The 14,229-nt window shown below is 47.6% G+C and overlaps 1 protein-coding gene across 3 annotated transcripts in view; it reads right to left on the bottom strand.

Moving 5' to 3' along the window:
- TBC1D8 (TBC1 domain family member 8) overlaps positions 1–14,229 on the bottom strand; it is a 141,214-nt gene that overhangs the window by 20,354 nt on the left and 106,631 nt on the right. For all 3 annotated transcript variants that reach the window (XM_065929709.1, XM_065929710.1, XM_065929711.1), the window contains 5 exons: positions 13,535–13,652; positions 10,208–10,493; positions 9,180–9,309; positions 8,833–8,931; positions 7,530–7,598 (listed from right to left, as the gene is read on the bottom strand). In XM_065929709.1, coding sequence (XP_065785781.1) covers positions 7,530–7,598; positions 8,833–8,931; positions 9,180–9,309; positions 10,208–10,493; positions 13,535–13,652 — 702 coding nt within the window. The remainder of the gene's footprint in view (positions 1–7,529; positions 7,599–8,832; positions 8,932–9,179; positions 9,310–10,207; positions 10,494–13,534; positions 13,653–14,229) is intronic.

Genomic DNA, 14,229 nt, shown 5'->3' with positions numbered 1-14,229 from the left:
GAGGGATACAGTAAAAAGGGAAAGAAACCAGGAATGAGATTCACCATATACTGTTAACAGTAATTACTGTACAAAGTGGGACTATAGGCACAGACAGGATAAGACCCTTTAAATTTTGCTTAGTAATTTTTCTTTTTAAATAGTGAGTGTAGGTATTACTCTATATATTATATATATATATATATATATATATATATATAGTATATTTTTGTTTCAGTTTGTGTTTTTAAATTAAGTTTCAAAACTAAAAGTATTAACCAGAACACAGAATCAGGCAAAATAACATTAAACAAACCAAATGCTCTCCAGGGCCTGATAATCCAGAAGTGAATAAATTTAGCTGAACATGAACAACAATCGGTTAATCTCATTCCTGATTTCTTTCCCTTTATACTGTATCCCTCTGTGGACACACACACGAGCAATGCAAGTGTGAGACAGACAGCTAGCGGGAAGCTGCCCCACAGCACAGGGAGCCCAGCTCAGCGCCCTGTGATGACCAAGGGGGTGGGGGAAGGGGACCGTGTGCACACCCAGCTGGTGCGCACTGGTACACAGTGGAAACTAACAGAGGGTGGGGAGAGGACCGCGTGCACACACAGCTGGTGAACCCTGGTACACTGCGGAAACTAACAGAGGGGTGGGGGGAGGGGACCGTGTGCACACAGAGCTGGTGCGCACCGGTACACAGCGGAAACTAACAGGGGTGGGGGGAAGGGGCCGTGTGCACACACAGCTGGTGCGCACCGGTACACAGCGGAAACTAACAGAGGGTGGGGGAGGGAACCGTGTGTACAGACAGCTGGTGCGCACTGGTACACAGCGGAAACTAACAGAAGGGTCGGGGGGAGGGGACCGTGTGCACAAAGAGCTGGTGCGCACCGGTACACAGCGGAAACTAACAGAGGGTGGGGGAGGGAACCGTGTGTACAGACAGCTGGTGCACCCTGGTACACAGCGGAAACTAACAGAGGGGTGGGGGGAGGGGACCGTGTGCACACACAGCTGGTGCGCACCGGTACACAGCGGAAACTAACAGAGGGCTGGGGGGAGGGGACCGTGTGCACACACAGCTGGTGCACCCTGGTACACAGCGGAAACTAACAGAGGGCTGGGGGGAGGGGACCGTGTGCACACACAGCTGGTGCGCACCGGTACACAGCGGAAACTAACAGAGGGGTGGGGGGAGGGGACCGTGTGCACACACAGCTGGTGCGCACCGGTACACAGCGGAAACTAACAGAGGGGTGGGGGGAGGGGGCCGTGTGCACACAGCTGGTGCACCCTGGTACACAGCGGAAACTAACAGAGGAGTGGGGGGGAGGGGACCGTGTGCACACACAGCTGGTGCACCCTGGTACACAGCGGAAACTAACAGAAGGCTGGGGGGAAGGGGACCGTGTGCACACAGCTGGTGCACCCTGGTACACAGCGGAAACTAACAACATAAAACACTCCAATTCTTTTAAAAAGCACACTTCTGGAATATATTAACACAAGGCACTCTTTCAGGTCCTGGGTGTGTCCCAGAGTAGCCCCTGACACCAACTGTATGTTATATTGTTCCCCTCTCACTTGGAGACACAAGACTGATAAAACTGTCCTCAGTTTCAGAGAATAACGGACAGATGTCACCAACATGATTTACATAATCTAAAACACTGCTTTATAAATCTGGATGCGCCTTGAGGGCATTATGGTAAGTGAAATAAGTCAGAGAAAGACAAATACTATATGATATTGTAAGTGAAATCTAAAACAATATAACAAATCATTCCAGTCATATAGAAGGATCCGATTCGTGGTTTTACCAGAGGCAGGAGTTGTGGGTGGGTTGTAGAATAAGATGGCGGGGGTCAAAAGGTACAGATTTCCACTTAAAAGACAAATGAGTCCTGGGGATGTATGTATACCATGATGACTATACTTAGCACTGCCATGTGGTATATTCCAAAGTTGCTAACAGAGCAGGTCCTAGAATTTCTCATCACAAGAAAAAAACCCACTGTGGAAAAGAGTGTGGAGATTTCTTAAAAAACTGGAAATAGAACTGCCATATGACCCAGCAATACCACTTCTGGGCATACACACTGAGGAAACCAGATCTGAAAGAGACACATGCACCCCAATGTTCATCGCAGCACTGTTTATAATAGCCAGGACATGGAAGCAACCTAGATGCCCATCAGCAGACGAATGGATAAGGAAGCTGTGGTACATATACACCATGGAATATTACTCAGCCGTTAAAAAGAATTCATTTGAATCAGTTCTAATGAGATGGATGAAACTGGAGCCCATTATACAGAGTGACGTAAGCCAGAAAGATAAAGAACATTACAGCATACTAACACATATATATAGAATTTAGAAAGATGGTAACGATAACCCTATATGCAAAACAGAAAAAGAGACACAGAAGTACAGAACAGACTTTTGGACTCTGCGGGAGAAGGCAAGGGTAGGATGTTTCGAGAGAACAGCACGTTTATTATCTATAGGGAAACAGATCACCAGCCCAGGTGGGATGCATGAGACAAGTGCTCGGGCCTGGTGCACTGGGAGGACCCAGAGGAATCAGGTGGAGAGGTCAGGTGGGAGGGGGGATCGGGATGGGGAATATGTGTAACTCCATGGCTGATTCATGTCAATGTATGACAAAACCCACTGCAATGTTGTGAAGTAATTAGCCTCCAACTAATAAAAATAAAAAAAACCTTTTTTGTTGTTTTGGGGTTTTTTTTCTTTTGTATCTATATGATTATACAGTGGAAGTGACAAATAGATTCAAGGGATCAGATCTGATACAGTGCCTGAAGAAATATGGACAGACGTATTTTAACACTGTATAGGAGACAGTGATCAAAACCATCCCCAAGAAAAAGAATGCAAAAAGGCAAAATGGCTGTCTGAGGAGGCCTTACAAATAGCTGTGAAAACAAAAGAAGTGAAAAGTAAAGGAGAAAAGGAAAGATACATCCATCTGAATGCAGAGTTCCAAAGAATAGTAAGCAGAGGTAAGAAAGTCTTCCTAAGTGAACAACGCAAAGAAATAGAAGAAAACAATAGAATGGAAAAATCTAGAGATCTCCTCAAGAAAATTAGAAATACCAAGGGAGCATTTCATGTGAAGATAGGCACAATAAAGGACAGAAATGATATGGACCCAACAGAAGCAGAAGATATTAAGAATAGGCAGTAAGAATACACAGAAAAACTATACAAAAAAGATCTTCATGACCCAGATAATTAGAATGGTGTGATCACTCACCTAGAGCCAGACATCCTGGAATGCAAAGTCAAGTAGGCCTTAGGAAGCATCACTATGAAAAAAGCTAGTAGAGGAGATGGAATTCCAGCTGAACAATTTCAAATCCTAAAAGATGATACTGTGAAAGTGCTGCACTCAATATGCCAGCAAATTTGGAAAACTCAGCAGTGGCCACAGGACTGGGAAAGGTCAGTTTTCATTCCAGTGCCAAAGAAGGGCAATGCCAAAGAATGCTCAAACAACTGCACAACTGCACTCATCTCACACACTAGCTAAGTAATGCTCAAAATTCTCCAAGGAAGGCTTCAACAATATGTGAATTGAGAACTTCCAGATGGTCAAGCTGGATTTAGAAAAGGCAGAGGAACCAGAGATCAAACTGCCAATATCCACTGGATCATAGAAAAAGCAAGAGAATTCCAGGAAAGCATCTACTTCTGCTTTCATTGACTATGCCAAAGCCTTTCTTTGACTGTGTGGATCACAACAAACTGGGAAATTCTTAAAGAGATGGGACTATCAGACCACCTTACCTGCCTCCTGAGAAATCTGTAGGCAGGTCAAAAAGCAACAGTTAGAACTGGACATGCAACAACAGACTGGTTCAAAATTGGGAAAGGAGTATGACAAGGCTGTATTTTGTCACCCTGCTTATTTAACTTACATGCAGAGTGCATCATGAGAAATGCTGGGCTGGAAGAAGCACAAGCTGGAATCAAGGTTGCTGGGAGAGTTATCAATAACCTCAGATATGCATATGACACCACCCTTATGGAAGAAAGCGAAGAGGAACTCTTGATGAAGGTGAAAGAAGAGAGTGAAAAAGTTGTCTTTAAACTCAACATTCAAAAACTAAGATCAAGGCATCCAGCCCCGTCACTTCATGACAAATAGACAAGCAAACAATGGAAACAGTGAGAGACTTTATTTTTGGGGCTCCAAGACTTTATTTTTGGGGCTCCAAAATCACTACAGATGGTGACTACAGCCATGAAATTAAAAGACACTTGCTCCTTGGAAGAAAAGCTACGACAAACTTAGCATATTAAAAAGCAGAGATATTAAAAAAAAAAAAAAAAAAGCAGAGATATTACGTTGCCAACAAAGGTCTTGTATAGTCATAGCTATGGTTTTTCTAGTAGTCATGTATACATGTGAGAACTGGACCATAAAGAAGGTTGAGTGCCGAAGAATTGATGTTTTTGAACTGTGGTGTTGGAGAAGACTCTTGAGAGTCCCGTGGACTGCAAAGGAGATCCAACCAGCCCATCCTAAAGGAAATCAGTCCTGAATATTCATTGGAAGGACTGATGTTGAAGCTGAAGCTCCAGTACTTTGGCCATCTGATGCAAAGAGCTGACTCATTAGAAAAGATCCTGATGCTGGGAAAGACTGAAGGCAGGAGGAGAAGGGAAAGACAGAGATGGATGAGATGGTTGGATGGCATCACCGACTCAATGGACATGAGTTTGAGCAAGATTTGGCAGATGGTGAAGGACAGGGAAGTTTGGTGTGCTGCAGTCCATGGGGCTGCAAAGAGTTGGACGCGACTGAGCAACTGCATAACAAATGACATGATGGATGTTAACCTACTGTGAATCATTTTGCAATATATGTAATTCACTATGCTGTACATACTCAGTGCTGTAGGTCAATTATATCTCAATGAAACAGAGGAAAAAAAAGAATTGCATTCAGGCAAAAAAGAAAGATGACTTTAAGTTCAGAATAAAAATGGATTTCACTAAGTACACACTGTTCATCTTTAATAGGAAAGAGTCTGTAAAAGAGACAGTCAGGGAAGACTGTTTGTTGTTAATACAGAGAACAATCACACCTGTTCATCCCAGGCTTAGGAAAGGATGCAGTGAAGTTAAGGCACAGACTCTTTAATCCTTAATGAGAATCTATCGCATATTTACAAAACGATGTAAGGGTATCTCTGTGTGGCCCTTTCCCTGGGAAAATGAACCTCTGGTTCAAAAGACAAGAGACACATTCAAAATCCAGCTAGGGAACCTTATACCTTGCAATGACCTAGAGTGATGGGATGGGGAGGGAGGTGGGAGGGGGGTTCAGGATGGGGAACACATGTACACCCATGGTTGATTCATGTCAATGTATGGCAAAAACCACTACAATATTGTAAAGTAGTTAGCCTCCAATTAAAACAAAAACAAAAACACAAGCATTGAGATATACGAAGTCAGAATGGATGTATGTATATGTATGGTTGAGTCGCTCTGCTGTCCACCTGAAGCTACAATATTGTTAATCAGCTATAAAAATAAAAAGTTAAAGAAAAAGAGTACTCCCTAATAAACATATGGAACAACAACAAAAAACTAATTAATTAATTAAACATATGAGGTCAGACTACAAAAGCAAAGGAAATTCAGAGAATGTCGGGAGCAAGAGCTGAGGTGGGGGGACAGTCTGAGGGTTGTTCTGCGGGGCGTGAGGACGACCCTGGTGCACGCAGGAGGCACCTCAGGCTGTAGCACAGAACGAGACACCATGCCTATGATGCTGTTTCACTGAGATTTCTTTTGGAAGTGTTATCTTGAAAGTGGCATTGTATTCACAGTTAACATTTGCAGTTAGCCCTCCACAAACGAAGGGCCAGCAGAGCTAACAACAAATATGAAAATAAATTTCACCCACATCGTTCACAGAAAAGACAGAAATAGGAAACAGGAAATAGCTGTCTGTCTTCTTTAAATACTTGTGTACGAAAGTTTAATGATATGGTTAGTACTTAATGCAGTTTATTTTCATGATGAATTTAAAGCAATCTTTTAAGTTATATAAATTCAGATGTCTGATGTGTCTTATTCTCCCAAATTGAGAACCGTCAGCCCTAAAGAAATTAGACTCTTCATGCTAAATATCACCTCGGTTTACCTGCTTTTGTGTTTCTAGTATTCCATTTTAACTCCTTGACAAAGAGAGGTGGGGGCATGGGACACCAAGTCACCTTTGACTCTGTATTTTCTCTTCATGCAACAGAGAAAACTATAAAACTTGAAAACCAGTGATGTTTACAGGAGTCCTCATCACACATCCTGCTGACGGGGGGAAGGAGTGCCAGCAATTGACTGAGCCAGCCTCATGTGTCAGTGACTGCAGCAGGCAGTGACACGACAGCTACATGAGGGTCAGACCAGCTCTGTGGCTCCACTCAGAAGGACCTACACGCCGCCTGGGACTATTTCAAGTACCCAGCAATTCAAGTTCAGAAGCACCGAGGGCTCGGAGTCCCCACCAGAAGAGCTGCAGGGGTCGAGCTCCTCTGGGTCCGCCGCTGCTCTGCTGGCCTGCGCTCTGCTCCACTCCCCTTCACCGCAGAAGCGGTCAGGAGTGGGTCCACGGTCTGCCTCTTCCCCATGTCTATTGACTGTTTCGAGCAAAAAAATTTCTAGGAAGGCGCTTGAAAATGGTCTTTGCAGGATGTAGCAAGAGCTGGGAATCCACCTAAATACCCAAATATTCAAAATACGGTTTACTGTATTAAGTATTGGGGCTTTCCTAGTGGCTCAGATGGTCAAGAATCTGCCTGCAATGGGGGAGACCCAGGTTCGATCCCTGGGTCTGGAAGATCCCCTGGAAAAGGGAATGGCCACCAACAATTAAGCATTACCAACAGGACAAGTTGTAAAATGATTTAAAAATAAGATCAAATGGCAACATGAAAAACTGTTAATAGTAGCATGAAGGAAAACAGAACATAAATAAGCATCCAGACCAGCCCCACAAACAGAAAAATATGTATACATGTCTTGTAGGTGGTGTTATGAGTAAAACGTACATGAGGTAATATAGGAAACTATATTCAATACCTTGTAATAACCTATAATGAAAAAAAATACATATATGTGTATAACTGAATCACTGTGCTATACACTAGAATCAAAGACAACATTGTAAATTAACTACACTTCAATTGAAAAAAATAACAACAGGGAAAAAAAGGATACCAGCAGACAGTTTAGTAAGAATCACTGTTGTGTCCGCGGCTGACTGGGACTGCTGCTGGGCAGTGAAGGCTGCGTCCCCGTCACTGAGGGCCTCTCGGCCGAGCGCAGCAACATTCATGCCCAGGCTCAGCAGGCGCCGTCCAGTCAGAGCCGCTGGCAGGGGCCGCCCCAGCCTCGCAGCCGCTCAGCAAGCCCATGCTGACCCTTTCCCACCGGAGGTGGATAGCCGTGGCTGCGGCCTGACTCGGGGTCTGTCACTTCCTCACCCCTCAGTCTCCTACCTTGAATAAATCGTAGAGTTCCTCCAGGTCTTCGGGAAGGACGGAGACCTCTGGGATAATGACCCGGAGCTCGAGGAAAGAACAAACAGGCATGCAGTGAATTCTCCGCCTGCCCTGGAGGATCAGGGGCAAGCGGGCGTGTCCCGCTGGAGTGGACGCCAGGCGCCCAGATCACCCAGAGACGGCTTTCTGGCGACTTTCTCAGGGCTTCATCCTCAACCTTTCTCATTCACACACCCAAGACTCAGGACAAGCGTCTAAATAGCTGCAAAGGATCAAACACTAGCAAGGCTAGAGCTCGGGTGGTAAGTTCCTGCAGCATAACCACCAGCGCTATAGGCCTGGACTTCCCTGGTGGTCCAGCGGTTAAGAGTCAGCCTGCCCATGCTGGGGACAAAGGTTCGATCCCTGGTCTGGGAAGGTTCCCACAGGCCACAGAGCAGCTAAGCCCGCATGCCGCAACTACTGAAGCCCGTGCACCCTAAAGTCTATGCTCCACAACGAGAGAAGCCACCGCAATGAGAAGTCCTTGAACCACAACTAGAGAGGAGCCCCCACTCACCACAGCTAGAGAAAAGCCCATGCAGCAATGCAGACCCAGCACAGCCAAAAATAAATGAATACATAAATAAAATCTAAAAAAAATTATGTGTTCTCAGTCCTGTCCAACTCTTTGCAACCTCACAGACTGTAGCCTGCCAGGCTTCTCTGTCCTGGCAAGAATAAATAAATATTGGAGTGGTTTGCCATTTCCTACGCCAGTAGTAGTGGCCCCTAAAAAAACAAACAAAAGAAAGACTGCAGGCCCTCAGCACTGGGCAACTTCTATATTGTCCATTATTTAACCCCACATGATGAGTGTTGTTATCCTTATTTTACAACAAGGGAACAGAGGCTCACAGTAGTTAATTTGCTCACAGTCTGTCTGACTCTAAAACTAAATCCAGGCTGTTTCTTGACTAGCTCACTGCTGTCAAGCTGTCATTTGCTCAGTTGTGTCTGACTCTTTGCGGCCCCATGGACTGTAGCCCCCCAGACTCCTCTATCCATGGGATTTCCCAGGCAAGAATACTGAAGGGGGTTGCCTTTTCCTTTTCCAGGGCATCTTCCTGACCCAGCTATCGAACCCAGGTCCCCTGGATTGCAAGCAGAATCTTTACCATCTGAACCACTTAGTTGTTAATTTAATGCAAAAAAAAAAAAAAAAAAAGCTGATCCTCTCCCGTCAGGAGGCAGCAGGAAACCCAGCGCAGCTCAGCGCCTGGCCGCCAGGAGCCGCGGCCCGGAGGCTGCGTCCACTCACCACGTGCTGCTTCGTGCTGTGCTCGTGGCCCTGGAGGACCCGGATCCTGTGCCTGCAGCGCATGCGCTCGATCTGAGCCACAGACTGGTCCCCGAATTTCTGCAGGGGGGCGGATCACTCGCTCAGAGTCCTCCCTGCACCCAGACAGCAAGCGAGCAGCAGCCCCGAACACCTCCCTGGAAGTTCACCCCCCGAGAGACCTGGGGGCGGGGGATCACTCGCTCAGAGTCCTCTCTGCACCCAGACAGCAAGCGAGCAGCAGCCCCGAACACCTCCCTGGAAGTTCACCCCCCGAGAGACCTGGGGGCGGGGGCCGGGGGCCGGTGGGCAGGGTGGGGCCCAGGCACCTCGTAGGAGTCGCGGATCAGGTCCGCGATGTCGGTCACGGGACACGGCTCCTGGTCGTCAGAGAAGAAGGCGTGGTGGCTGCCAATCGGGGGTCCCAGGCTGTCCTCGTTCTTGACGTGGTCCAGAAACCTGGGCACGTCAGACACCAGGAAAGCTCAGGGTTACCGTCCCCTCCCCCACCCTGGGCACCTCGCAGCCCCCACCACCTTCACAGGGGCCCCCAGACGTGGGCAGCAGCTCTCAAACCGGCTCCCCTGTCTCCAGTCACTGTGAGGAAGGCCCGCCGCTACAGCCACACTCGTTCTAGAGGAAAGGAGAAACAAGCGTGCAGACAGACATGGCGACCCTGGAACCACAGGAGGGTTTCCAAGGTCTCTGACTCTCTCTGGCTTCCCTGGTGGCTCAGACGGCGAAGCAGCTGCCTGCAATGTGACAGACCCAGGTTTCATTCCTTGGGTTGGGAAGATCCCCTGGAGAAGGGAATGGTACCCGCTCCAGTATTCTTGTCTGGAGAATCCCATGGACAGAGGGGTCTGGCGGGCTACAGTCCATGGGGTCACAAAGAGTCGGACACGACTAAGCGACTGTCACTTTTCTGACTTTCCAGTGATGCAAATACTGTGCGTCCACAGTATTCTGAACAGGAACTTGTCATTTATCAGCCAGCTCGCCCTCAGTTCCACATGTCCTCGGGCCAGTGGGCTTTGCCTTCACTGCCGCACACCAGCCCCTATATGCACAAAATGTCCACAGCCCCCAGCCGGCTTCCTGAGGCCCACGTTTCCCCGTGCCCCCTGCCCTCCTTCGGTTCAGGGTGATCGAAGGTCCATCTAGACTTAGGACACTTGAGCCTGTTCAGAGAAAGACGCCAGCACCCTCACCTTCCGGCCTCTCGGTGGAGAGGAGCAAGGGAAGGTGGACAGAACGACAAGGCTGCCGGAAGGCTTGGCCCCAGGGGCCGCAAGGTGGCAGGGTGGAGGGAGCCCCACAGTGCCCTCCCAACCCGCCGCCCGGCGCCCGGCCTCACCTGCTGAGGACCGTGAGGGCCTGGCTGTCATCCTTGCTGCTGCACAGGTCCTCGGCAGTGGCCTCCAGCACAGCCAGTCCCAGCTGGAAGATGGCCTTGATGCCATCGTAGAAGAAGCAGTCGACCACGTTCACGGCACTCTCCAGGGGCATGATGCTGAGGAAGAGCGTGAGGAACCAGGACAGGGAGATGGACGCCAGGGCTGAGAGGTCGTGCATGTGCTCCCCCAGCTCAGGGAGCTGCTCCTTGATGAGCTCCTCGAAGACGGACTGGTCCACCTGGGCCCCTGGGGAAGGAGCCACGGAGACTGGCTGGGGAGGGGGTCACTCCCTCTCAGATTAGAACTGCTCTGAGATACACAGAACCCTGACGCAGGACGGGAACCCAAGAAAGGACTCACACTTGGCTCATGGACTTCTGATGTTTGGACCGACATGATTCAATGGGGGAAGGCCAGTATTTTCATCTGGCATTTTCAAACACAGTGCTCCTATCTACAACAGCTAGGACATGGAAGCAACCTAGATGTCCATCGAAGTATGAATGGATAAAGAAGCTGTGGTACATGTATACAGTGGAATATTACTCAGCCATGAAAAGGAACACATTTGAGTCAGTCCTAATGAGGTGGATGAGCCTAGAGTCTATTATACAGAGTAAGTCAGAAAGAGAAAAACAAATATTGTATATTAATGCATATATGTAGAACCTAGAAAGATGGTACCGACAAGCCTGTCTGCAGGGCAGCAATGGAGACCCAGACACAGAGAACAGACTTGTGGACAGAGTGGGGGAAGGAGAGGAAGGCACGAATGGAGAGAGTAGCCCTGAAACATACACACTACTGTATATAAACAGAGAGCAAGTGGGATTTGCTATATGACTCAGGGAGCCCAGCTGTGCTCCGTGACACCCTAGAGGAGCAGGATCGGGTGGGAGGCAGGAGGGAGGGTCAAGAGGGAAGGGACATATGTATACCTACGGGTGATTCATGGTGATGTATGGCAGAAACCAACATATTATTGTAAATCAATTACCCTTCAATTATTAATAAATAAAACAGTGCCAAACCAAGTGCCCAGCTACGTGGGCTGGGGGGGCGGGGGGAAGGACCCCTCTTCCTACTTCAAACCATTCAGAAAAATACATATGAAATGTGTCATGACTTTAGGTATAAAAGCTAATGCTAAAAAAACATCTAAGAGAAAATACAGGCAAAAGGCTAAAATTTCTTAGGACACAAAAGCATTAACTGTAGAAAAATTATGAATCGGATTTCATCAAAATTAAAGACTGGCATTCTTCAAGAGAGACCATTCATAAAATGAAAATGCAAGCTTCAAACTCAGAGAAAATATCTGCGGCAACTATTATCTGACAAAGGTTTTGTAATCAAAATAAAAAAAAAGAACTGATGCAACTTGATATTAAGAAATCAATAAATCTTATTTTTTAAAAGGCAAAAGATTTGCACATTTCTAAAGTGACAAATGGCCAATAAGCACAGAAAAATAGGTGCAACATCACTAACAATGATTAGAGAAACAGAAATTAAAATCACCATGATATACTACTCTCACCCATCAGAATGGCTAAGATTAAAAAGACAGAAAATTCCAAGTGTAAATGGATATGGAGCAACTGGAACTCCCATGCATTGCTGGTGTGAGATAATGTGAATACGTTTTGTCCATTTTGGAAAAATGACAGTTTCTTATAAAGTTAAGCATACATCTAACTATGACCCAGGAACTCTACTCCTGGGTAAAGCCAAAGAAAAGTGTCAATATATATTCCAAAAAGACTTATACACAGATGATCATTGGGACTTATAATAAGAAACTGGAAACTCCAATGACTGGGATGAAAGAATCATGGTGTGAACGTACCATGAAATAGCACGCTGATGAAACTGCTATTTCATCAGCTATGAAATAGCTGCTATGAAAAGAAACTGCTCATGCACCAACAGTATCTTGAGTGAAGGAAGTCAGAACATTCTCTACTATTACATTTATTCCAAGTTCAAGAACAAGCCAAGTAAACCTGTGGTGACAGAAATAAGTACCAGGTGTTGTGCATGGCAGGGAAGAGGAGGCAGGGAGTTTTGTGGGCTGTAGAAATGTTCCCTGTGTTGGGGTGGTGGTCCCATTATCATGGAGGGTCTCCTGGTCACTGCTGACTACCATCAGCAGTGAGGGCTTGGACAGCATGCCTCCCAGTGACCTCAAGGTTCTGGTTACTCCTTGCTGCTCTGTACAACATTAAATACCTCCCTTGATATGAAGGGAAGAGGGAAGCAAACCAACTGGCCACTCAAATACAGGAAGGGGGCCAGGGAAGACAGTCAAAGGCCACCTCCTTCCCAGCTCGCCCTCCCTCCCTCCCAGTGCTCATAATACTCCCTCAGTTCTTAGACCTCAGTCTTCAAGCCTCTTCTTCCTGCCTTGTCCCTACATCCAGTCCTTTGCCAAATTCCATCTCAAACTGGTTCTTCTGTTTCTGATCCCACAGCTGCCACTCTAAGTTTAGGCCGTTTCCACCTCTCATCCTGGATTATGATCAGGTGTCCCTAAGAGTATCGCCCGGCCAGAGCAATTTCCGTGTCATTTTCTCCACAAGGAGGTAGCTGGATCACAGAGAGGGTGCAAATTCAAATCTCAACCACACAAAGGTCAGCGGCGGGCATGCCTGGGCACTGAGGGGTCATACACAGGTTTGCCCAGAGCCTGGGCGGTCACAAATGCCCTTTCTTACCATCAGTCTGGATAAGGGAGGAGTTCTCCTCCTCCGCCCTTTACGTCGGGCCCCACGGGTCTCCATTATTGCTCGGCTCCCATCTCCTGTCTGCGCAAACTCCCTGGGGACCAAGAAGGAGAGCTCCTCTCTTTCCAGGCCTCAGCATCAGTGAAAAACCTCTTTGGTTTTCACTTTTCAACTTGCTTTTTGAACCTAGGAACTTTTCTCTCCTCAAGTTCAGCTATTCACACAAAATAATTTGTTCTTTATCCAAAATCTGTAAGAGGGGACTTCCCGGGGGTCCAGTGGTTAAGACTCTGTGCTCCCACTGCAGGAGGCATGGGTTTAATTCCTGGTCAGAGAACTAAGATACTACACACCACACAACGCAGCCAAAAAATAAAAATCTGTAAGAGTTTGTGGCAAAAAAGCAGCTGGGTTACCACATTCTACCCTTTTGCCAAAACTGTGCCAAGAGTTACATCAGTTAGTTTTGAAGATTCAGGAGTCAGATGGTGCTGGTGCAGGGACTAGCCGAGTCTCCTTACACCACCCCGAGCGACAGAGGGGAAGGGAGGAGACAGTTACCAATGACTCGGTGGTTGAAGTAGTCAGGCAGCATCCGCTCACACACGGCCACCAGCAGCCAGAAGGCTTCCTCCTCCTTAGCGTACAGCAGCAGAACGGAGGTCAGGATGTTCATGGACTGCTCAGGGGATTTGCAGGGGAGCGGACAGTTACTGACCAGGTCACATGCACCACGGAGACATTCAACAACACAGAAGCCCGTGATCCACAGAAGTCCAGACCACACAGATGAGAGATGCAGTATACCCAGCCAATCAAGACTGAGCTGGAGTGACCACAGTTACCAACGTGGGCCTCACAAGACCCGCTGGGCTGAATCATCAGCCACTACTTCGTCCCTGGCCCCAGGGAGTGATGCTGGGCTGGGCTGTGGAGCACGCCTTAGGCTCAGAACCCACCCCCGCCAATCTCTGTGTCTATGTTCAGATTTTAAAATAATCCTGATGACTTCTGCACGGTTTAGAGGTAGGACGTTCCAGAGCGGCCTCATCAATGCCACCCTGCGGTGGAGGCTGGGAGGCCATGAAGGCCGAGTGGCCTCCTGAGGACAGGGGCCAGCTCATGCCACGCTCTCCTGGGCACTGCTAACACTCCTCCCACACCATCAGCTGGTCTGCCCCCACGAGGCTGACTCCCTCACAGAGCAGTCCTTGGTACAGATGGCTAAAAACACGGCACCCGAGGCCTGGGCGGTT

Source organism: Muntiacus reevesi, chromosome 3 (genome assembly GCF_963930625.1).
Source record: "Muntiacus reevesi chromosome 3, mMunRee1.1, whole genome shotgun sequence".
NCBI lineage: Eukaryota > Metazoa > Chordata > Mammalia > Artiodactyla > Cervidae > Muntiacus > Muntiacus reevesi.
This window is presented reverse-complemented; position numbering and strand designations above follow the sequence as displayed.